We start from the raw sequence: 22,787 nt of genomic DNA, 5'->3' as shown, positions 1-22,787 counted from the left end.
TTATGTGATAGGAGAGAATAATACATTCTCCAAACTGGCATTAAGAGTTCTGGTTTCCCCTTCTTAGCAGTATCCCTGAAGTGTACTACTGTGCTATTCATTCGGTAATGTACAAGTGTTATTAAAGCCCCAGAAAACCTTTTTGTTAGGTTTGTTTAACAGCTAGGACACAACAGCCAGAATTGTCAACAGCCTGAACATTAGAATGCACACAGTCCCCAAAAACTCGGCCTCTAGAAAATCAGGCCATCTGGACTTTTTGCCTTACCCCATGAAGGAGCAAGTTTCAAATTCAGGGAAAAAGCTCTGAGTCCTCACTGCTCAGTACCAAGTCAGAGTGAAATTCCCCTTCTTGGCTGTTTTTGTCAGCCACAACCAGCCAACTTAGGCGTAAGTCTGACTAAACTCCTAGAACTTACTACCTGTTCAGAGATTCTGCGTCCTTACAAGCACTGATCAAAGCAGTTTGTATGGTGGAGAAAAGAGGACATTGACAGATTAAAAATAAGCCCCAAAACAAACAGGAGGGCAAAAGTGGATTCAGATGCAGCACCAGTCAAGAAAACCCACTGTGGCATGGCAAGAGAGCCCTTGGCTGCTCCAGCATGACAGTCCTCTAAACCAGTGCCAGGCTAGCTGAGAACAGTCTGTAGAAGGTGGTAAATATACTATTTTGTAATTAGCCAGCAGCCAACAGCTTCACTCATTAGGTGTCATTTATTTAGACAAGACAAAAGCTTGCAAAGTTTTGTAACCGTGTACAGAAATTAAACCATCTGAAATATATTAGGTTTTTTTCCCTGTGTATTTCCCCTTGTTCTTGTGTTTAGGATTCCCGTTTGAGCAGTACATATGCTCCCATCACTGCCAGGAGAGCATACTGCAAAGAAACACAGAACACAGACTCGTTACAACTCCTCTCCACTGAGCTCTGAAAGCACAAACTGTTGGAAAGGTGCCCTCTCAAACATCACACCTTCCACAAGTAGAGCTCTGGTCCTACAGAATTGCAGGAAGATTTTAAAGTGATCAAATTCATCATAACCAGGCATCACAACTGGATACACTTAGCTAACAATATTCTAACAGATTACGTTTTCAACTCATTACAAACAACAAATTCCACTGCCCAACAGTAAGCACGTAAACTCAGCTCATCCTACGTTAGATACCAAACCAGAGACACAAATGTATTAATTACATGTATCCTTATAGGCAAGGTTATTATTGTCTGTACTTGTTATTTTAGCAATTCAAATATTCAAAATATGAGTATACATACCTTAAATTTCGGGTAGTCATTCATTATTATAGTTACCATTCCTACATAGGGCAAAAACCTGTAATTGATAAAACAGGTGAATGTAAAATTAACCCTCAAATATTACATGGAAGTATTTTAATGTTACTCAGTCTAGAATATTTTGGTGCAATCTCATAATTTACACCTGGGACTAATGCAGATCTGAATAGGAAGTAAAATTCATTCGTTTTCCTTAATCAAAGTTATCTGAAAAAATGTGAAGATTATTTCAGCTCAACTGGAGAAGAGGACACAAAATCAAAAGCTCAAACCTTGCATAAAATTCCTGTGGCATGCCAAGACAATTTCCTAGGAATTTCCAGCTATTACAATGAGAAGCTGGTTAATTTTGTATTTTCAGGACTATTTGTTAAATGTCCTTTCCCTCCCCACCACTCCCCAACAGTGGAGGACTAAAGGAAGCAACTTTTCCAGGTTTTCTTTTTAATTAGAATTCTATTTAAGAAATTAAAAAAGTACATCAGATCTCATTTGTATCAACCTCAGAGCCGATTTAAGAGCTATTTTTTCTATTTAATTACAAAGTATGTTTGCTTTACTTACCCTCTTGCTCTTCCAACAACATCTTTCTTCTCTAACCAGTTCTGACCTTCTTTGTACAAGCCTCTATCATCAACTTCATTATTATCCCCTTTGGTCAGAAATTTGATGTTCCCATTTCCTCTAGAAGGCAATGAGGTGATTAAATAGCACTTAATTTAAAAACCTCAATTAACATCTACAAAGCAAATGAGGATGGTAAGTCCTACAAGATTAGATAACAATGTTTGCTTTCAGCCCTGCTTATTGAACAAGCATCATTAAATCATTAACATTACAAACTTTACTGATTTTATCTATCAACAGATATTAACAAGAAATGTTTTTTACAACACTCCTAGATTGTCGATTGATGTAAGCAATTACACAATGGACATGAAAGGGATATTGTCCATCCAGGCACTAAACCTCCTCAGCAAAAGCCCTATGTGTTTATCAGCAGCTTCCACAGAACACAAATTCAAATAAAGTTCTTAAGTTTACAGTCTCCAAATGAATTTTGCTCAAGTACAGAAATTAGGAGTTATCATAAAGACAAACAAGCATGGAAGAAGAGATATTACTCATGAAATAAACACCTTCAGTTCATGGACCAAATATGTCAATGCTTGCCAGCTCCAGCTTAGCTTTTCACTCTGCAGAACTAGGAGCAGAACTGTGGTTTGGAAGGAACTGTTTAGCAGAGTATGCATCTGCAATCAAGGCCAAACCAAGCCCTCTCCCTGCTGCTTTTCAGCAAGAATTGTTGTGGGCAGTGTGGCCAAGAGACACAAGAACAAAAAGAATCTCTTTTTTATCCTGAGTCATATTTGGAAAACTTCACTTAGCAAAGCTCACACACTCTGTCAGGCAGCACCCTGGTTCTGAATCTCTACCTTCCGTCAAAAACTTGCTCTTATAATCAAAATCCTAACTATACAACCATCAAAATCCTAACTATACAACCATCAAAATCCTAACTATACAATCATCAGCATAGGAGTGGATTCTGCTCCCATGCACATTCCTGCTGCCAGGATTCCTCCTGGGCACAGCTTTACTTGCACCAACCCTGAGCAGCTTCGCTGGGGGAAAGTCTCAGACCCTCAAGAAGTGTGGCACAGAACTGGGGACAGAAATGGATCACATCCTACAGCTGAGCTTTCTCTCACTGCTTATCCTCACTTGCCTTTCTCACACACTAAACCACAATTAAACTGTTACTGAAAGCCATGGAGAAGAAAAGCAGCTTTACAAACAAAAAAACGCCAAGTTGCATTACTTTTCATGTACTTTGATAACTCTGTGAACTATTGGAATGTCTCTGCCTTCAACTTTGAAAACAACTATTTCACCAGCTCTGATTGGGTCATCATGGAAGTTTGTCAGGAATAGCAGGTCTCCCCTGTGAAAAGCTGGTTCCATGCTGCCACTACAAACAACAAGAAAGAGAGAGTTTATTGGCACAAATGAAAGAAGCACCATGAAATCAAAACCCGTTAAATTCTTACAGATAAGCCCACAATTTTAACTGAGATCTGTAGCTTCACCCATTCAGTAACACTGCTCAGACCTTTAACAGAACCCAAATTCCAGAAAGCAATCTGCAGTTTAGGTGAAGTGAAAGAACTTGGATTTTAAAAGGTCTCACACATTTATTGCTCCTACAAACCTCAGTGGAAACTGGGCCATGGCTACTGACAGTGTGACTTTTTGCCAGAGCCCAAACACAGCTAGAAGAAAGCAAGTGTTTAAGTCCTTCTTAAATAGGTGAGATTTCAAATTCCAAACGTATCCAAGGAGGAGGGGAAGGAGACAAAATACAAAACAATATCTGGACTTAAAGCAAAAAGCCTTTCCATTGACTCACCTGAGTACCACAACAATGGGGCTCTCACTGCCAGTGACTACGATCAGCCCTTTCCAGATCATTAGGGCAGAAGACACAATCATAGCAAAATTTAAGACTTGGTAATATAGCTGTGTGAAACAAGAAAACTGTTTTTTAAAAGTACTGTATTGTATTTAGAAGCACAACATAAAACTTCAACTCAGGTGCACAACAAATTCTAGGCTTTTATGCTAAAATCCTATTCCAACACAAGTCTGGTGGTGCAGATTGCCATGTCAAAATCCACCAAACTGCAGCATAAAGCTGGAATTCTGTGTGCTTTAGTCTTGGGTAAATCCATTCCTGTGTGTCAGTGACAAACACTCTGATAAAGGCTTATAAAGGTGAGGAAGCGACTTGGCAAACGATCAAACCTCATTCGGTCACACGGCCCTGACTGCCTCCCGAGCTCAGAAATATCCCAAACCTATATCTGGAACACCGGACTATCAGCAGAGCCTGACTTTCTGAGAGTGACTTTTGTTTAAAAAGAAAAGCTGTAGGAGACGGGAGATGACAAAGGATCATTTCCTGCTACTGTCATACTAACATTTCTTCTCTAGAAAATCACTGATTTGACCTTCTCCCCCCAGTCCTCCTGCTCCACCAGCCCTTCCAGCAGCGGAGGCGCTTTAACCACACTCCTTCATTTTCTGTTTCTTTTCTCGGCGGCACACGGGGACAATGGCGGGAAGGACCCTGGACTCTGGCGTTTGAAAATCCCCGCTCGCCTGTGAGGGGTGAGGGCCGCGGGGGCCCCGGGCGCAGCCCCGGTACCTGCCGCTTGTTCATGCGCCGCAGGTCCCCGAACAGATCCATTGCGGCGCCGCCGCGGATCCCGCCGCTCCTGGGCCAGCACGACCCGCACCCTCAGCGCACTGCCAGGGATGACAGCGGGACCCGCGCTGCCCTCTGGGATCTGTAGTCTTCTTTCTCTCCCGCCCTGCTGACGCACAGAGAGCCTCCCCGGACAGGTGAACTATAACTACCAGATACACCGCGGCGAAAGGTCCTGTTGTCGAGGCCCCTTGCTTCTTGCCCTTGGAGGTGCCTGAGCAGCTGGCTGTATCGAGGGGCCATCGGTGAAAGCTCAGACCCCTCGGCTCGGCGGGAAGAGCCGTGCCCACCCGAGAAGTATCGGGACGGCTGCACCTGTCTCCCGGGGATGGGGAGAGTTTTGGGTTAGGCGACTGCCGCTGGCATCCCGGGGCCGCCGCTGCGTGTGCGCAGCTCATTGGCGGGGAGGGGAGCACGGGGACGCGCGTTCTTGTGAAGGCGGGAGCCGTGAGGGGCGGGAGCCGTGAGGGGCGCGCGCTCTGTTGAAGGCGGGAACCGTGAGGGGCGGGAGGAAGTGACCGACAGGGGGCGCTGTTGTGAGCGCGGGAACGCGTGAGGGGCCGTGCAGGAGGAGGGGTGTGAGGGGATCGAAGGGGGCATCGCACTGTCCTCCTCACCAGCTGTGAGCGGAATCATCTCATGGCAGCAGCTAGCGGTGACCTCAGTGTTTGCTCAGGGACCGCGACACGGCCTCGATCAGAGAAGAGCGCAGAGGCCCAGAAAAGCTGCAGCCGTTCGTGTGTGGCAGCCCCTCGGTGCCCTCCGCAGGCCTGGCGCCCTCCGCAGGCCTGGCGCCCTCCGCAGGCCTGGCGCCCTCCGCAGGCCTGGCGCCCTCCGCAGGCCTGGCGCCCTCCGCAGGCCTGGCGCCCTCCGCAGGCCTGGCGCCCGGCAGGGATGAACCGGGGCTGCTCAGAGTGTGCCTGGCAGTAGGTCAGACCCCCAGCAGCACAGGCAGACTTCATACCCGTTTCCAGTTCGTCACTGAATGATTGCATGAGCCTGAAGCAGCAAGCAGCCACATAGATACAGGTCACAGCCCAGAGCCTGATTTCCTGGGAATTAAAACCATCAGGCATCCACCAAGTTTAAAATTAGCCCCTGAAGACTGAGAATGGGAGAACAGAGAACACATGGACATGCTACTAAGATAAATGGAAACAAACCATCTGACCAGAGTGGAACTTTTGTAATTTGCAAGAAATTCATCAAGACTTTAATGTTGGTAAACATTGGACAAGACAGACTAGGACTGACTAAGAGAGGCAGAACTGACATGAGATCACAGGGGAAAGTGTGATGCTCTCAGGAATGAACACAAATGCCAAACTGGAAAGAAAGCTCCAAGGACACCAGCTAGGCATGATCTAGATAAGATCCTTCACCTTCTCACCTGAGTATTCTTCCAGTGAAACCAATATTCTTACTACACGGGAGTTCCTCTAAGTTTACGTGATTTCAGGTTAGTTCTCTGCTATCCTTTAAATATTCAGGGAGAAGCGTCTGCTATTATTCCCTTTGAGCGGATGCAGTATTCAGAAGTAAATACTAAGAGAGAAAGAAAATATACAAGGGCAGACTCAAAGGTGGTGAAAAGATTCTGAATTTTCTTAGTGCAATTAAGAGTTTAATTTAAAAGGTGTGTAACAAAGTGGGAGCTGCCCACTGAAATGTTGTATTGACTCTTGCCCAGCAAAAGGTTTTCTGCAATTTCTCTGAGTAGGTTTTTCATATCATACTATTTAGACAGATTTTATTTTTTTAAATAGAGGTTTTTTGCCTTTGTGTACAAATCTGCTTGCCTTTATTTTTATAAAAAGCCCTGAGAAAACAGAGATTAAAAACAGTGATTGGGACAAAATTAATCAGGCTCTACAATCATCGTAAGGGAGACTAACAAATCTCAGTCCCTAAAAGCCTAATTGAACCTACCAGTAATTTTCACCAGGGTTCAGACTAACTCATTAGACAATTAGAAACAATTTGACAAAAGCATCTCTGTAATTTCTTGTGGTTATAGCTGTACATTGCACTTTAGCTGTTAATTCATTATATTAATGTTGGGTATCATGTCTGCATCAATATGGAAAACAAACAAACAAAACCCACAAGAAACCAGCTTCGGTTCCAAAACACTGTGTATCCCACCCAAAGTAGAATAAATTTAATCCTTACTTTTTATTTAATTATGTATTTGCATTTAACAGTAAATATCTGTCATTTTTCTATTACCTGGTCACACAAGGAATGGCTGAACATAAATGGATGAATTTTCATCCTAGACTAGTTGCAATGCTGCCACTCACAGAACAAAGGCAAATGGCTGTCATAGAGGAATGATTTCTGAGTGTTATTTTTGGGTAGTGCTTTAATTCACCAAACAGGCAGAAAAATATTCTTGCCTGTTGTGAAGCAGGAATATAATTTTTGGAGGCAAAAGACAAGGGAGATGGCAACAGCTGAGAGAACGTAAATGACAAAGCCTGCTCAGTGTTAGAATGATTCCTTGCAGTCATTCCTGGTGGAGAGAATTAAAGGTGGCAAAATCTAGTTCTGTAACAAGCAGAGGGAAGAAGCAGTTAGTGTATGGAGAATTTAGAAAAGTGAGAAGGCAGCTTTGTGTTGAGACCTGGGAGGATTAAAGCTGCTTATTTTTTTTGTTCACATAGATGGGACTTTCTTTTGTCCGAGGCATGAACTCACTTAATTCTGAGATTGTAGTTCCTTGGCCTGTTGGTTTGATTGTGCTTGGTGTTTGATAGCTCAGAAAACACTTGGACTTCTCCATTGTTTGTGGTGAGGCAGGAGAAACATATTAGGAAGCTGCTTTTATTCCTTTTCTAGAGATGCTGGGAATCACCCACACCTCTCTTTGTGGCTTTGTTATTTTACCGTCTGCATGATTTCAATTATTAAAGGTTACATGTATTTTGAAATCTTCCCCTGCACTGGATATTTGGCTTCAATATTTGTACAGTAGATCTTCTGGAGCTCTGCAGCAAGAAAATTGTGTTAGTTCTTTAGTATGCAGAAGGTGTAGCTCTTGACATTGTGGCAGATTTGCCAGACCTTTGGACGCATTTGTGCTAGCTGTATATATAGTATCGAACGGCAGTCCTTTGTTTTCCAGGGGATTGGTCATGGGTATAGAACTCACCCCTCTTCTGGATACTTTTAATACTCGTATTTCATCGCAGTTCTGTAACAGTAGGAAGACTGTTTGCTTCCTGCATGCCCATGGATGCACACTCCCACTTTGGAGGCCACTGCTTGGGAGCATGTCTGGCTTTTGTCTTGTGTCACTCCTCTCCTGACTCTTGTCATGTGTCTTGGGAGCTGGCAAGGACCCATTCACAGGCAGTTTGCCACCCCAGTGTCACTTTCTAAGTGTGTGAGTCAACATTTTGAGTCTGCTCTGTAGCCCAGTGTCTGCAGAGCTAATTGGATTTCAGCTGACTGGATTTATTTCTGAATAGTTTATTTGTGAAAATTATTTCTCTTTATCAGGAAGAAGGGTAAGGGGAGGGAGGGATCCAGCTATCTCAACATTCAATTGAATTTAGCAAATAATATTCTCTTTTCCTTCCCCGTCTCCCATGGAACAGGGGAAAAAAACTCAGAAACAATCACTAAATCAGGAAATATTGTTGTGCTTGACCTGCAATATTGGTCTGGCCCACAGAAGTATGGCACTGTTAGCCAAGTGCTGGACTGACCCGGGGAGAGCGATGCTGATAATGCACTGCATCCATATCCCCACCATCACATTAGAGCCATTGAATACAAAATAGCACAATCTGAGAACAGAAAATAAATGAACTGTATAAAGTCTTTCGCCAAATCATATAAGGGGGCATAGCTGAGATGGGTACTATGCTCAGCTCATTTGGCTAATAGTTACATTACTGTTTCAAATATATTTCTTCCTTCAGAATATAATCCTGGGGCTCAGAGAAGAGAACAGTTGTGCCTCTAGTTAATTTTCCAGGTAAATCTGGGTCATTCCTGGTGCAGTGCCTCACTTTGATGCCCTCAATAGGCCCATTTGGTCCCCAGTGAGGAAAACTTTTTTCCCCAACTGTGAAAGAAATAACAACAAAACCAGGTTTTGTACGGTCACTGTTGAGGAGCAAATCCAATTATTTCTTTTTTCCAAAGTGAGGAAGTGTCCAGGGATGAGAGGAGAAGTGGCTTTTGTGCTCCTGCATCCGCATCCACTTCTGACTGCAGAATCTACTTTGTACACAGAGCCCGGGGATGTAGGTCAGGAGCACTTGTGCCTTCTGTGGTTGACCAGTTCTATACTCATTTCTGTTGTCAATCCATTCCCCACTGTTCCTAGTCATCCTTCATGGAGCCTGGGCAGATAACCTTTGAGTAATAATCTGAAATTCAAATACAAAGAATTGACTACTGAACTGCCTTAATATTTGAGAAAGGTTTTAGACTAAAATAGGTTTTTCTGTGTGCCGTTATTGGCCTGGTAGCTCTGTGTGTGTATGCTAAGTGTACTGAGAAAGGTAATATTAACAGAATGAAAAGGTCAGAGTTTTATAAAAATCCTTTTAAAAGTAAATAGGCTTGCCAAACTGAATTCCCCACAGGTAGACAGAGGTTAAGAACTGGCTGTGCAGGAGCTCCTCTGGCGACAAGAGTGGCAGCATGATCTCCTGGCACCAGGATGCCATTTGCATCGTCAGGATATTGCAGGTAAGACAGTGACAAGGGAAAATAAAGAAAAGTATTAGTAATGGCTGTGAAAATTGAACTTTTATTATCTGTTCACTGTATACAAAACACCATTCTGCATAGTGATAACTCAGTTGTTGTACAGTTGAGAGTGCACATCAACAAACAAGTGTTCAGAGGTATCCGCTAAATGGGAAGGGCAGTGGTGGCAGTGGCCAGCACACACTTGAGGTGCTGTGCCCACTGTGCGCTGTAGGATGAAGTACCTCTCAAGCACTTGATATTACAGTAATATAAATGGGCTAACAAGCATCTACCCAGGAGCCAAATCAGGAATGAGGATGGAGAGAGCAGAAGGAATGTATCTGATACACAGTTGCCAGAACGATTAAGTTTTACAGAGGTGGCTGAGAGGATCCATATATTTTTAAACACTTAAAATTTTAAAACTATTAAAATTTAATGATAAATAACAGAATCTCACAAATCTTTTGGGGCAAAATGCTCCACATTTATTTACATATGAAATGTGTTTAATACAGTCATAATGGACATAGTGTATAGTAACATCTGACAGCAGCAAGACTTTTAAGGAACTCAACAATTACTACTGTTTATCATGCAGCTATCTATATATACACAATTTGTTTTTTAAAAAAAAAAAGTACAAAAATTTTTTTTGTAGGGTTACATACAAGGTATAAAATGCAAAACCAAACTAAAAATATACTCTCACAGAGAACTATCTGAAAGGGACAGTATGGTACCTTTTTGTAGTTGTGCAAGCAAAACTAGTGGTGCTGGACAGGTGTTTGCAATGTCTGGCCGAGCTCTGCAGGGCCTGTGCTAAAGCTGCGAGCCCCAGTCCCATTCCTGGCTGGGGCTGACTCCTTCGCAGTTGTGGCTGTGTGTGACACTGAGCACCAGAATGTTTGGCATGATCACGTGGAGCTGGCAAATCCCAACCCCTGTAGCAAGAGTCAACTATTTCCTTTCAATAACCAGCAAGGAAAATACATAATGCTGTGTACTCACTTCTATATGTTTAATAAATTACATGACAAAAAGCATCATCATTATAAACCTATTTCTCTAATTACATCTTATTTCTTAAATCCAGAGCAGCCCAACCCTTTTGTAGTAATTTGAGCTTTGATCACAAGCACCTGATGACCTAAAAAAAATCACTTCATGATACTCAGAGTTGTGCATTTATACTCTTTGAAAGTTCTTTACCACTGCAGGAGGTCTGCACCTGTTCTGGTGCCACCTAAAAACCAGCACTTCATGCAGTGGTACTTTTATTTTTTTCAATAACATATTTTGTAAGAAAAAGTTTAAAAGCTTCCTTAGACATCTGGAAACCCAAGTTCTTTAGAATTTAAAATCTCCCCTTAGTTTGCTTCCTCTCTCCTCTCCCCTCCTAGCACCTCCTCCTGATGCACTTACATTAGCTAAACTTTCTTTCAGAAGCATTCAAAAACCAAATAGTTCAAGAGAACCTAAGGAACTGCCCCAGCATTCAGAACTCTGTTTTAAAGAAACTTACTACAAAAGAACAGAAACAGAAAACAGAAAAAAAACCCCTATTTTTCTACTACATACTGATACAAACACATAACAAAGGAGTATAAAAATTATTAGTTTAAATATATACAAACTCTTTTCAACTCAAATACTGCTTCAATGGTTCTGAGGGTATAGACAATGAGGTGAAGGGGACACTTTTATGCAGAATATATTGCAACAGCCTGAACAGTACTGTTAACACTATTATACCTTGAACTTTCTGCAGCAAAAATGTCATTAGTATTCCAATGTGGAGAGAGATTTCTGCATCCCAAACAATCTCATCACTTGTCAGCTGAACTCATTCTTTTGGACTTGATAAAGGCCATGCCATGTGTTCTCATGTGAGTGTTTAAGGCCGCTTCAGTTTCAAAAGTCTTTGCGCACACTTTGCATCTTCTATCCGATGCTGCGCTGTCAGACGAGTCATCCTCATGACTGGGTTTGTTTTCTTGCTGATTATCCTCCTCAGACCCATTCTGTTTTGATACTGGCTGAGGCTCCTTTAGCTTATGTACAATGAAGAGGTGTCTGGAAAGGGACACGTGAGATGTGTAGCAGAGTCCACATTCCCTGCATTGGTATGAAGAGCCATCAGATTTATGCTGAGGAATATGTTCATGAAACTGGAGAAGATTTTCTGTTGTAAAGCCACAAACTGCACACTTGTGAACTTTAAAAACATTTATCTTCAGCTTCTTTAATGGTTGAGTGATTGCACCTCGTGGAGGTCTGAACTCCATTACAGGTTCTTCCAATTTACGCTTTGGACTAGGAACCTAACAAAAAGACAGAAGTGGTGTATCATGTAAACGTAAATATGCAGTTCTTTTCATAATTGTTTGTGACTTGCAAATGTCAAAACTTTTCCCTTGGCAGATTCTAGAACAACTCTTAAACAATCCGTTTGGGGCTCAACTTCACAGAAGATGAGACATAAAGTACCTGTATTTATTTAAAGATCCTGAATATCCACCCACAAAAAAAAATCATTCTCAGTGATTGAATGAGTCTTCTAAGTGATTACCTTTGTGTCTTCTTTTACTTCCCTTTCTTCCATATGGGTAGATTCAGTCATTTCTTTAACATCAGGGTCTTTAATGCCGTGCATCAACTGAATATGTTTTTCCAACATCAACCTCTTGGTAAAAGTACGTCTTGAATCCGGGCAGTGCCTGCAGAGACACACACACACACACATTCAAGTCTCATGCTTAACAAGTGCCTTTTGTAAACTGGAAGAGTGGTTGTGTATTTGAGAGACTCCTGAAAACCAGGTTCCCCAAAGTGGAACTGCAAGTGCTCAGCTCAGCCAAGTTTCAGATTGTAGACTTTACACACTACACTTTCAGGAGCCTGACATGTTTCTTCAGGCAGGACAGGTAATTGATTTGGCCTGTCCTGAGCATCTGAATGAATGGGACACTGGCTCTTACACAGTTAAGACATTCAACTAACAATGGTTTTTGTATTCCATTTCTAAATAAATAAAAGCAGAACTTACGAGCACGTATAAACCTTCCTAATGCCTTTGTGCTTGATACGATTGTGTCGACATAAACTATGGGATGAACTGAAAGATTTGTCACACTGCCGACAAGGATGTTTCTTCATTTGCTTTAAAAAAAAGAAGAGAAACACTTTCATTAAAAAAGCTCAGTTAAAGTGGTGCATGTATTGAACCTTTTGATAAATAGGGAAGAAATATCACTTACCCGTTTTTGGTACTGTACTTCATGTACACACCACCCCCCCCCCCCCCTTTCACCAACACTATAAGTTAGAGCTGGACCTCTTTTAAAGCAGTGTGGCCCCCTTGAACTACACACACACCTGTCCCCAGCTGTAAACTGGTGTCACAGACGGTGGGTGAAGAGAATTTCTTCCACCAAAGAAACAGGGAAGATCAGAAGACTATTTCTGGATCAATAAAGGCAGCAGGATGAGGAGGTTGCTTTCCCTTCTCACCAAACCATGTCCTCAGCTGCTGACTAGGAGCTCCTCAGCCACATACAGGGAGCAATGAAGAGCACAGAAGAAGGACCGAACTTGAATCTCACAGACACTGACACACTAATGGGGTTCAGGAAAGTCATGACAAAATGAGCGCTATGATCTGATGCCAACGTGATGACCATCTGTTTGGGGAATTCTGTGGGGTTGATGTTGGAGCAGGTCAAGTGGAAGGAAAAAGTAAAGGAAGAAACTGAGAAGGGCTGAAGCAGTCACACATCGTAGCTGTGTGGCAGTGAGCAGAGGCATCAAGGCCCCGGTCAGAAAAGCAGGAGGAGGATGATGCTCAGCAGGACCTGGGGGCACTATGTGGGATAGCCAGCTGTGACCCCACACTTGTTCTAAATTCCCTGGGGAGACTTGAGATAGACACCCAAACAGGATTTTGTATGCGTTCGTTTCTGCAATGGCAGCCAAACCAAAAAGAACTGAAAAATTAGTTCCGTAATTAAGTGCACCATGATCTGTTGTACAGCATCTTGTCTTGACAGGAAGAGGATGATCAACGAGCAAGTTGGAGTGGGTAATTCCTACTTAGAAAACATCTGCCCTTTCACAGAAACATACTTGCAAACAAGTCCAAGGAACTCAGTATATGCCTGCCTGGTGGAAGGCAGACACGCATGATCCAGTTTCAGACAGGAGTTGTACAGGCTTGTTGGAACCCTCCCTTGTCTGGGCTGGTAACTTCTTTTTTTCCTTGCAGCACTTTTAAGATCAGGCAGAGAGTCACATCAAGGTGGCTACAAAATTTCCTACCCTACAGCTGGCTCCCTTCATCCAGGATCCTCAGGAGAGGATCAGAAAATGTGAATCTGTCTGTGTAGACAGTTCCCAGTAAGGGCTGGAACCTTAAGAATCTGTCCAAAGAGGATATACATGGCAATACCTCTCCTATGAATACCTCTGCATAATCCAGCCTGGGATCAGCTAGGGGTTACAGCTCTTTCACTCTGGTCCTGCAAAAGCAGAAATTAGAAGTTTGAAACTAGTATTTTCATATACCTTGCATGACAATGGATTTTGTGAATAGCACATGAATTGCTTAATTACAGTTTTAAACAATCACTCTGAAAGGATCATTTTGGAGCATTTAACCCACACCTATCATTGTTAAGATAATCAGACTGTAAATTAGTTCCTCTATTTATTAGATCCATATCACATACTTGTTTATCTTATGCTCATTTCTATTCTCTCTACAGTAAAAGTTTAGTTTTTCAACATAGTCTTTTTGACAGCTAAAAATTACTAAAAATTTTGAAAGGTTGGGAAGGAATGTAGCACCTGGTCTGTATACCCCATTTCTTAAAGACATGGAGTTGTATTTCTGTTCATTTTAGTACCTATGTGCCTCCTGTGTTATTCATGGAACTGCTTGAATGGGGATAAAAAGCAGCACCTGAATGGAAGCAATGAAAGAAGCCTTCAGGCCAGGATTTGAGTGCAACAATTATCTAGTATTTCATAATAAGGGCTGTTCTTAAGGTAACATTGCACATAAACAGAGAGAGAGAGAGAGAGAGAGAGAGAGAGAAACAGATTTAAAACTAGTATTTGGAAGGCATTATTGGTATGTTACTAATCTTCTTTTACATGCCTTTGGCTACTCTGCTGTGGATGTAATCAGACTGAATATCACTTTCTAGTTCACTCTGAAGTGACAGTTTCATTGGGAGGTTGTGCTGCTTTGTTTTTAAGAACTGCATAAATGTACAGTGCATTCAGTCTTAAATGCATTTCTGATTGCCAGTAAAAGCTCTGCTGAGTTAATATTTGTGCTGCAGGAAGCTGAAGGAATGGGGTGGGAGTTACTGGAGGCAATGATGCTGGGGTGCTATTTGCTTGAAATTGTCCTAAGAAAATTGAAGATGACACTCAGTAGTCCAGCATTTTCAGCTTTTCCATAAAACATTTATAAACAGAATAAAATCATTTGCAGAACAACTTCAGAGATAATAACTGTAATAGAAACCTCTGGAAATCTGCAATCATTTATTACAGCACATTAGCATCCTGAAAACAGGGATTTTCACTCAGGGTGGTTTCTCCTCCACTTAGACAAAATCAGCCTATTACCCCTCCCAGTCCTCCTCTTTTGCTGCAGTGCAGCACAGCACATCAGTTTAGCTCCCTGGTTCCCAGCTGAGGAAAGAGTTAAAGCATTGCCACCAGCACACCAGCAAAGGTGAAGACTGGCTTGGCAGGTGGCTGCCACATGTCAGCAAGGGGCTACAGCCTGCCACAGCTAAGGAGGATCACTATTGCCTTCCTGCCTGCCAGTCTTTTAAATTGCATTTAACTGGGAATGCTATTGAACACAGGAAGAACATCAGTCTCCCAGCTGGCATGAGAATGCAACGTTCCCATATTTTACTTATAATCCATTTTAAGTAAGATATCTCAAAGTCAGCTGCTTTAAATACAAAATTCAGCTTGTTAACTCAGCTGAACTTTCAAGTGTAAGATTAGAGCAACAGCTCAAATGTGGATTGTGTCTGCCTTTAAATAAAACACCAGCTGGCACTCACTGGACCAGTAGAACATGACTGAGTCTCCACTCCCTGAGGCTAACAGGCACTGACCTTCAGGACAGGACAGAATCAATTTGTTTAAGTTGGAAAAGATCTTTAAGACTGGGTCCAACCATTACCCCAGTACTGCCACGTTCACCACACCACTGTAAAGAGAGGGAACTGAGAAGGCACAAGGAAGAAATAAGAACCTGGAACAGATTAGATGGCTTGGATGAAACACAGCAATCTCTCTCACTCTTTCCATCTTGAAAAAACTTTGGTACTGAATGAACAAGCCTACAATTAATTTTCTCAGTAGAATGATGTAGAAACTGAAAGAAACTAAGCAGCCAAAGCAGAAAAGATGAAATAGATATAAGAACAGTGAATAATAATGCTGGGACTTAAAGGACTTATTTGCAAAAACACAAATGGAATTTAGAAACTAATACTTCACCTTTCAGGTTTAATTCACCTTTTTAAATTGAAAATATTCCTTTACCTTTCCATGTTCTTTCCTCATGTGGGAGATGTAAACGTCTCTCTGAGTGAAGAGCCTGTCACACTCCCAGCAGGTCCAGCCAGGACTAGTGACTTTTTTAGGTTCTGCTTTCTTTATGGGAGAAGGAGATTTCTTCTCCAACTTTTCTGTTCCGTTGACAGATTTTGTGTCGTCCTTGTTGTGACTAGCTGAGTTTTGAGTTGTGGGTTTAGTACTGAGAGGCAGATTTATCCCCAGGTTTGGTGGCCCCTCAACACTTTTCAAAGTTCCATGCATAGACTACAATAAAAGAGAGAGAAAAAAAGGTACAAAATTGACCTAGACATACACAGTTGCCAAAACTACCTTCAGTTACTTCAGTTACTCAACCAAAAGCCTTCAGTTACTTCTTTGGCATACTATTATCATCAGATCACATTCCTAAAGAAACAGTGAAGGAAAAATAAAGGCAAGACCTAGCACAACCTAACAATAACAGACACCGTGTGTAGGTATTTTCACAAAAAAATAAGGGCCTTACTTTGGAGGTTAAGTCTAAGTTGCGGTTTAATGGGGAGGTAAAAAAGGCTCCAGAAGTACTTTATGTTAAGTTTAATTTCTCGCTTTACTTACCTGACATGTTAGTTGAGCATCCTCATTCCAGACTATGTGACTGGAGATTTCCAGGAAGGAAAGGCTTTTTTACTGACCAAATGTTGACTTGGCATATTGGTAAATAAGATAAGGCAACTCTGGAAACATCACATGGCTATGTAATTTAGGATATATTAACACTTTATGTTGAAGCTGAGGTTAAGCCCTGCCTTACTCTCCAGTCAGGTTATGAGCATGCTCATTTAGGGCTATCCTGTGGGGCTGACAGGGCCCCATAGCAGATCAGAGGGGTCTGACCAGCTGTTCTCCAGCCCCTGAAGCTCCTGGGTGGGAAGTTTTCCTCACGGACTGATGTCTGCACTTTAGGTCAATGGTCAGTAAGAAGGGAAGAACTCCTTCCCCCATTTCCAAACCAGTGTAGAGTGCTGGTGTGACACCTGAGCCTTCCAACGAAGTGACTTGTTCAGGAAGGGCTGGGGAGCGTTAGCTGTGTGTCTGGGTTCCATGCGTGGATGTGGCCACAACAAGAATGAGGAGGGTTGTGGGCCAGCAGGGATGACTGCAGCCCAGAGCTAATTCACCACTGAACAGGGACCCACTACTGAGGTGTCATGTCTGAAAGGCCTGTCCTTTACCAGGACAGTGTTCTGATCCTCTCACCTACTGACCCTTACTATAGCCCTCTTGAATTATATGTTTAACCAGCCCAAACAGAATTATTTTTCCTTCAGGTAAAACCCATTCAGTCCATTCTTGATTCTGGGACTATAAGAGTATCATTGTGACACTCCAGCAACAAGTTCTTTTGTAGATACTTTGGCTCTTGGGACTACCCACTGACCCTAGAGCACTATCAACCTCACCAGTAGAACATGTTATTTGATATAACAGCTTTTAAATAGTGGAAAAGCCAGTTAACCCCCAAAACTGTTAATAAAAAGTAAAATGCACAGGACCAACAACTAAGAGCAAGGTGCAGGTGTGTAGTAAAGGAGGAGGCTGACTTTAGTATCCCACAGCACAGGGGAGCAGGAAATGAGGCTCCTGTACTCTCAGCCAATTGAAGCTGACCTGGAGATTCCATTCCAGCCTAACCTGTCAGCATGTAAAATGTTAGTGTTCAACATCCCAAATGTCTTTTAACTACAATACTTGAAATTCAGTTTCTTATTTGAAACTACACCAAGAGCATTGAAATATAGTATGGAGTCCCAGTGCTGGCCAAACAGGGAGCATTACACCTCCAGGCCAGGCCAGGCCAGTCCTTCACCATCTGTTCTCACTGGCTGCTGGAAATTTTCTTGTAGCAAGTCATTGCAGGAAAATAAGACATATATTTTGCCATCAAGAAATACTGGCATCTGCAGGAATTATTCTGGGTTTTTTTCTGCAGCTTTAAATAATTTCCTCCTGAGCTTCCTTCTGTCCCTTTCTGTCCTACTTTCACCCAGGTCTGTCTCTGCCTTGTGTCTAGCCATACCAAACCATTACTTTCTGTGCAGCTGAGCTCTGCCTCTGTCTGGCACTCGTACTCTCCCTGAGTCCTTTTGTGCTTTTATCTACAACCTGTTACTGTTTTTTTCAGCCCCCCCTTAACTGAATTCCAATTTACACTGCTTTGCTCCAGTCCCTACTGCTATACACACATCCTAAACACAAAAACAGCAATACTGCTACTGCACATGTATTCTCTAAGCCTCCAATTTTAGTATCAAAAATACCTGAATCATTTACAGTGAATAACGCTAAAACCCCACTGGCTGAAAGTTCAAATACTGGCATGGAAGACTAAAGCCAAAGAAATTATGTAGTGCCCAAGTAACTGAGCATATCTTTAATATGTGAGATGCTGAGCACCCTGATTTCTTAAAGATAGCTTCTGGCCCTAACTACAGTCAGATCAAGCTCCTGAAAGTGTTGTCTTCAGGTCTTTCAGAAAGTCCTTACGTACAGATATAACAATACTTTTCCAGTAACAGCTGAGTCAGGAAAAACTAATTACAGAAACAAGAATTACACTGCAATACACAGAATTTGCCTAGTAAATAGTAAAAAACCCACAACCATCTGAGTAGATCAAAGGAAACAGAAAACAGAGTTGTGCATTGCTGCATGAGAGACACATCTATGATATCTTGCAGTAAACATGCAAGAACTAGTGGTACTAGTTCAGAAACAAAGAAGATATCTAGTCCTTGTATTTCTGAACATCTTGGCTCAGCCTTTCCCTCATCTCCCCCTCAAGCTGAAGACTAGCTTTAAGACCACCTGTTTTTTTTTCCCAAGACTTGTGATCTTATTTCCAACACAACTTTGGAGAATTCTGTGATTACAAGTGCCATGGCTGAGCCTAAAATGCAGAATGATGGTTTTAGCAGCCAAAAAAAGGTGCCTGGTTTTCCACTTCGCTGTAGAGAAGCAGTACTCAGAAACTCAGAGAAGTCACTCAGAGAAGCACAGTGAACTCCACAGTGCCATTCTGGACCTTAGGGCTGTGTTCAGGCACCAGGGATTAAGAAGGGATATAAACCTCAGCTTTGGTCTGTATGACATGAGGTAACATCAAAGGTTTGATTTTTTGATACACTCAGCATTCCCAGCTCCTAACAACTGGAATAATACTTAGAATACTCTAAATAAAACTCAGTATTTGTTAGGATCGGACTTGCTGAGATATTCCCAGTATACCAAAATCAACATTCTTACAGAAAAACCAATTGAGCCATCACAGATATGCTGAAGACCAGACAAAATATAACATTTTAACATTCGAGAACAATATTCAGATTACCCTCTCAGAATTATTAACATCTCTCTCAGCAGTCTTCTAGTTTTTCTGTGCCTTTTGACAGTATGTTCTCACCACATATATTGCATGACAAACGGTATCATGAAGGAAACAAGAGAAGATGCCTACACACCTTGATATGATCCATCATAAGCTGTTTCTGTGCATATAGAAGAGAACAGTCTGGACACTTGAAAACAGACACCTTCTGGTTTTCAATGTGCTGATCAAAGTGGCGATAGAGCAAAGGTTGTAGAGTAAACACAGTGTCACACATAGAGCATTTATATATTATTCTAAAAACAGAAGTACAATAAACAATGTCAGTCATGCTGATGATCTATTTGCAAGAATCATGACATTTTCTCATCACGGATAAGATCTGACATGTTTAAGCAATCGTTTCACACTGCCTGAAAAAAGTTAAACTAATTCAAAACATCCTCCAATTTCAAAACACGGGAGCAGTAGAAGAAATAGAAAAATAGAAAAAAAAAATTAAAAGTGCAAACAAGAAGCCAGAACACAACAGCATGTGCCAGTTACATATACAACATCATCTGCTCAGGCTACTCTGACAGTTTAACACCTTCAGTTGTTAGCTACACACTGTAGCTAAAGGATAATATCCCTGCTCCAGGTTACAAATGCAGTATGTTTTAAGGGAGTGATTCATTCAATCGTAGTTGGTAACATACTTCAAGATAAATACATTTTTGGCAATATTCATGGCTTTGATGCTCCTGAATGCCAAACCTAGACTCTGTCAATGCCCCAAAGCTCCAACAGCACAGGATGGGATTTCCCTGATCTGCCATTCAAGCCTTGATGAATGTGTTATAGAAAAGTAGAGACACCCCCAAACGCTTCCTCTCTTGGAACACGTGACTTTTGAAGTTATTTCCCCCAGCCTTCTATTCTTACAGTAGTTTTCTAGCCACAGATCATCAGACGAGAGAGAAATCTAAGCTGTCTAATCTATAGCGCTGCAGAGGAAGTTTAGCTAAAATAAAAGAAATCCAACCACAGGTGCTCAGTACAGCAACAGGCGCTTCCCATCTTTAAGAGTAACTTCCACTAAATAAAACAACCCTCAAACCCCCCGGCCTGCTACAGCGCTACATCTTCTCATTAGCTACATAAAGGTTTCCAGTCCTTTCTATATCCCTCTAAGTAATTATCACTGAGAGTGCATTGTTCCAGAGCTCTAGGGATCACTCTGCACTCTGTCTTGAGATGACAAGAACATGGGCATTGCTTTCATGTCCAAGCTGTGCTGTAATTCCAAATGAAAAACAATTAATATTAACTGGGCAAGACTTTGTTTATGTGGTATCAAATGGTCCCAGTTTCTCACATATGCTAAGATAAATGTATTATTTACACAGCATCCTCCGATGATTAATGTACTACTGTCCTGCTTTCTGTGGTGAACCCTACACTGCAGATCTGTAGTGAATCTGCTACCAAAAAAACAAAAAAACAACATCTTTCTGAGATCTTTCTGAGTATATAAAAACTGTAACTCTCTAAAAACACCACAAGCTGAACCTCTGTATTTTCTAAGGCACCTGAAGTACTTTACTCTGCCTTCACAGAAGCAGAACTATCTGGTACGGATCCAAATTTCAGACAAGTCTCTAGGCAAAGGCTGTACTCACTTAAATTCATACCAACACACCTCACAGTAAGAATTATGACTATACACACCTGGAGTATTTTCTTCAGACACTGAAAAACCGTGATTTTCAATCCTTAACAACATACATGCAATCATGTATGCTGTTTGTTTGTTTGTTTTAATTTAATTGAAGTAGTCAGCGTTTAACATGGAACTGGCCTAAAATGTTCAAAGTTTAAAGGCAGTTGTGCTTTCACAGGATGTCATTTACAGGGATGCTGGAATAAATCAGGCAGTTCATCCCATCCCATCCGACCCTACCCCACTGCCAGGCTGGTTACTCAGCACTGCTCCTTCCCCACAGTACACATCAAAGCAGGTGCATGGCCTTTTACTTCCCAAACATCAGTTTAACAAATTCACATATTATCCTGGAATAAATAAAGGTGTTATCTCACAGGAAAATACTTTCAGTCACATAAAAGACATTTAGTACTTGGAAAGCTTCTGCACCAGAGGATAGTATTCCTCCTTCCCAATTTTTTTCCTCGAAAAAAAGGAACTAACTTGTGGGATAATATACTTTTTACCAATAATACCATAAATATTCATAATTTGGCTTGATAAACAAGAATTTATCCAGTATTCAAATAGAGATCAGCCATGAAAAATATCTTAGTGCCATTCATAGACACTATTTACTGAAAAAAAGAAGACCACCTCTGTGGTTTTCTGGGAAACCAAAGCTTAGAGTATGTTACAGGAGAGTGCTTCCCAGAGTTGAAAGACAAGACAGCCATTCATTTCCCTGTGTTAAAATAATCTCATTTTATCCCACTGAGAATCCCTGCATATAAAAGTCATTTTTCATACACCAAATAGCTTAGTGCATCTGTTCTGCAGCAACTATTTGTAAAGTAATTGTAAATCACACAGTTCCACGTAAATGCCAAAGGCAGGCAGCCAGATTCCCCAGGAGCCCAATTCCTGTAAACTGAGGAGTGTAACCTATACAGAGTCCCTCCGAAGCCATGGGGCCAAGAGTCCTGGCACTGCTGAAGCCATGGCCAGTGTCCTTAGACTGTGCCACACACCTGGGGTCAGGAATGAGGCTGGCAGGAATGGGCTTGCAATGCCAGTCACGTAGCCTGGGTGCTCCAAGATGCAGCATAGATAACTCAAATGTGAATGTATTGCCTCAAATACAACCTGTCAGCTCTGCTCTGACCTAGGCAAGCCAAGAACTCTGAACACTGCAAGGGCTGGAAAAATCCTATCAGTCATTCTGCATGCATTTAAGGCAGCACTGTGATTAAAACTGGCAAATTTAAAGGAAACACCACTTGTTAAGAGGAGTGCTCAACTGTGGATTCTGTGACTTACTACACTAGTACATAATAAAATTTCATTTCATTTTTTTATAATCCAGGTAAATTTGTAAAGGAATACAATTGTAACTGCATCTGTACAGAAAGAAAACAAATGTAAAATATTTAATTCATGAACCTGATCACAATTTGGCAGATCCAAGCAGAGTTCACTTTTCATATGTTATGGGAACTTGAAGAAAGTCTTAAATGCTGGTATCTCACAGCCTCTGACTGATGATACCATCCTGAATTAAAACAATATATAATTTCCCACAGGGCAGAAATGCCTTCATTTGGTGTCAGACATGGCAAGTTTGTTGCCATTTTGCTTTGATGGAGGTGTAAACAAAGAAAAAAACATCCTGTTGATGTGTTAGAAGAAACAGTGAGAAACTGAACTCTTAGGCAGGCTGATTATTACTTCACATGACACGTTCTATGTTCTTGATCCTCCAAGTTGTTACCATCCTGGTGCTCTGTGCACACCCCAGAGGAAACATGGAGCTCAATCCCTGACTTTGCTCTGAACAGCGCACCTGTAGCAGTGAGGAAGAGGC

At 41.7% G+C, this 22,787-nt stretch overlaps 2 protein-coding genes across 6 annotated transcripts in view; both read right to left on the bottom strand.

Annotated features, from left to right (window-relative positions):
- Positions 1 to 698: 698 nt before the first annotated feature.
- SEC11C (SEC11 homolog C, signal peptidase complex subunit) lies at positions 699 to 5,301 on the bottom strand. Of its 3 annotated transcripts, none has more exons than XM_040089749.2 (6): positions 5,189 to 5,301; positions 3,714 to 3,823; positions 3,126 to 3,275; positions 1,868 to 1,987; positions 1,283 to 1,340; positions 699 to 880 (listed from the first exon to the last, which is right to left on the bottom strand). In XM_040089749.2, exons 2-6 carry the CDS (start codon positions 3,794 to 3,796, stop codon positions 827 to 829), a joined length of 465 nt encoding a protein of 154 aa, XP_039945683.1. In that variant the 5' UTR covers positions 3,797 to 3,823; positions 5,189 to 5,301; the 3' UTR covers positions 699 to 826. The 3 variants fall into 3 exon arrangements, with proteins under 3 accessions (XP_039945683.1, XP_039945682.1, XP_039945681.1); XM_040089748.2 differs by lacking the exon at positions 5,189 to 5,301 and adding an exon at positions 4,724 to 4,932; XM_040089747.2 differs by lacking the exon at positions 5,189 to 5,301 and adding an exon at positions 4,512 to 4,754.
- A 4,015-nt stretch (positions 5,302 to 9,316) lies between these two features.
- The window catches only part of ZNF532 (zinc finger protein 532), a 33,762-nt gene continuing 20,291 nt past the window's right edge, over positions 9,317 to 22,787 (bottom strand). For all 3 annotated transcript variants that reach the window (XM_040089454.2, XM_040089455.2, XM_040089456.2), the window contains 5 exons: positions 19,373 to 19,535; positions 15,858 to 16,136; positions 12,331 to 12,443; positions 11,854 to 12,001; positions 9,317 to 11,605 (listed from right to left, as the gene is read on the bottom strand). In XM_040089454.2, coding sequence (XP_039945388.1) covers positions 11,111 to 11,605; positions 11,854 to 12,001; positions 12,331 to 12,443; positions 15,858 to 16,136; positions 19,373 to 19,535 — 1,198 coding nt within the window. In that variant the 3' untranslated portion in view covers positions 9,317 to 11,110. The remainder of the gene's footprint in view (positions 11,606 to 11,853; positions 12,002 to 12,330; positions 12,444 to 15,857; positions 16,137 to 19,372; positions 19,536 to 22,787) is intronic.

Source organism: Hirundo rustica, chromosome Z, assembly GCF_015227805.2.
Source record: "Hirundo rustica isolate bHirRus1 chromosome Z, bHirRus1.pri.v3, whole genome shotgun sequence".
Classification (NCBI taxonomy): Eukaryota; Metazoa; Chordata; class Aves; order Passeriformes; family Hirundinidae; genus Hirundo; species Hirundo rustica.
Note: the sequence above shows the minus strand (reverse complement) of the source record. Positions and strands in the feature narration are given on the sequence as shown.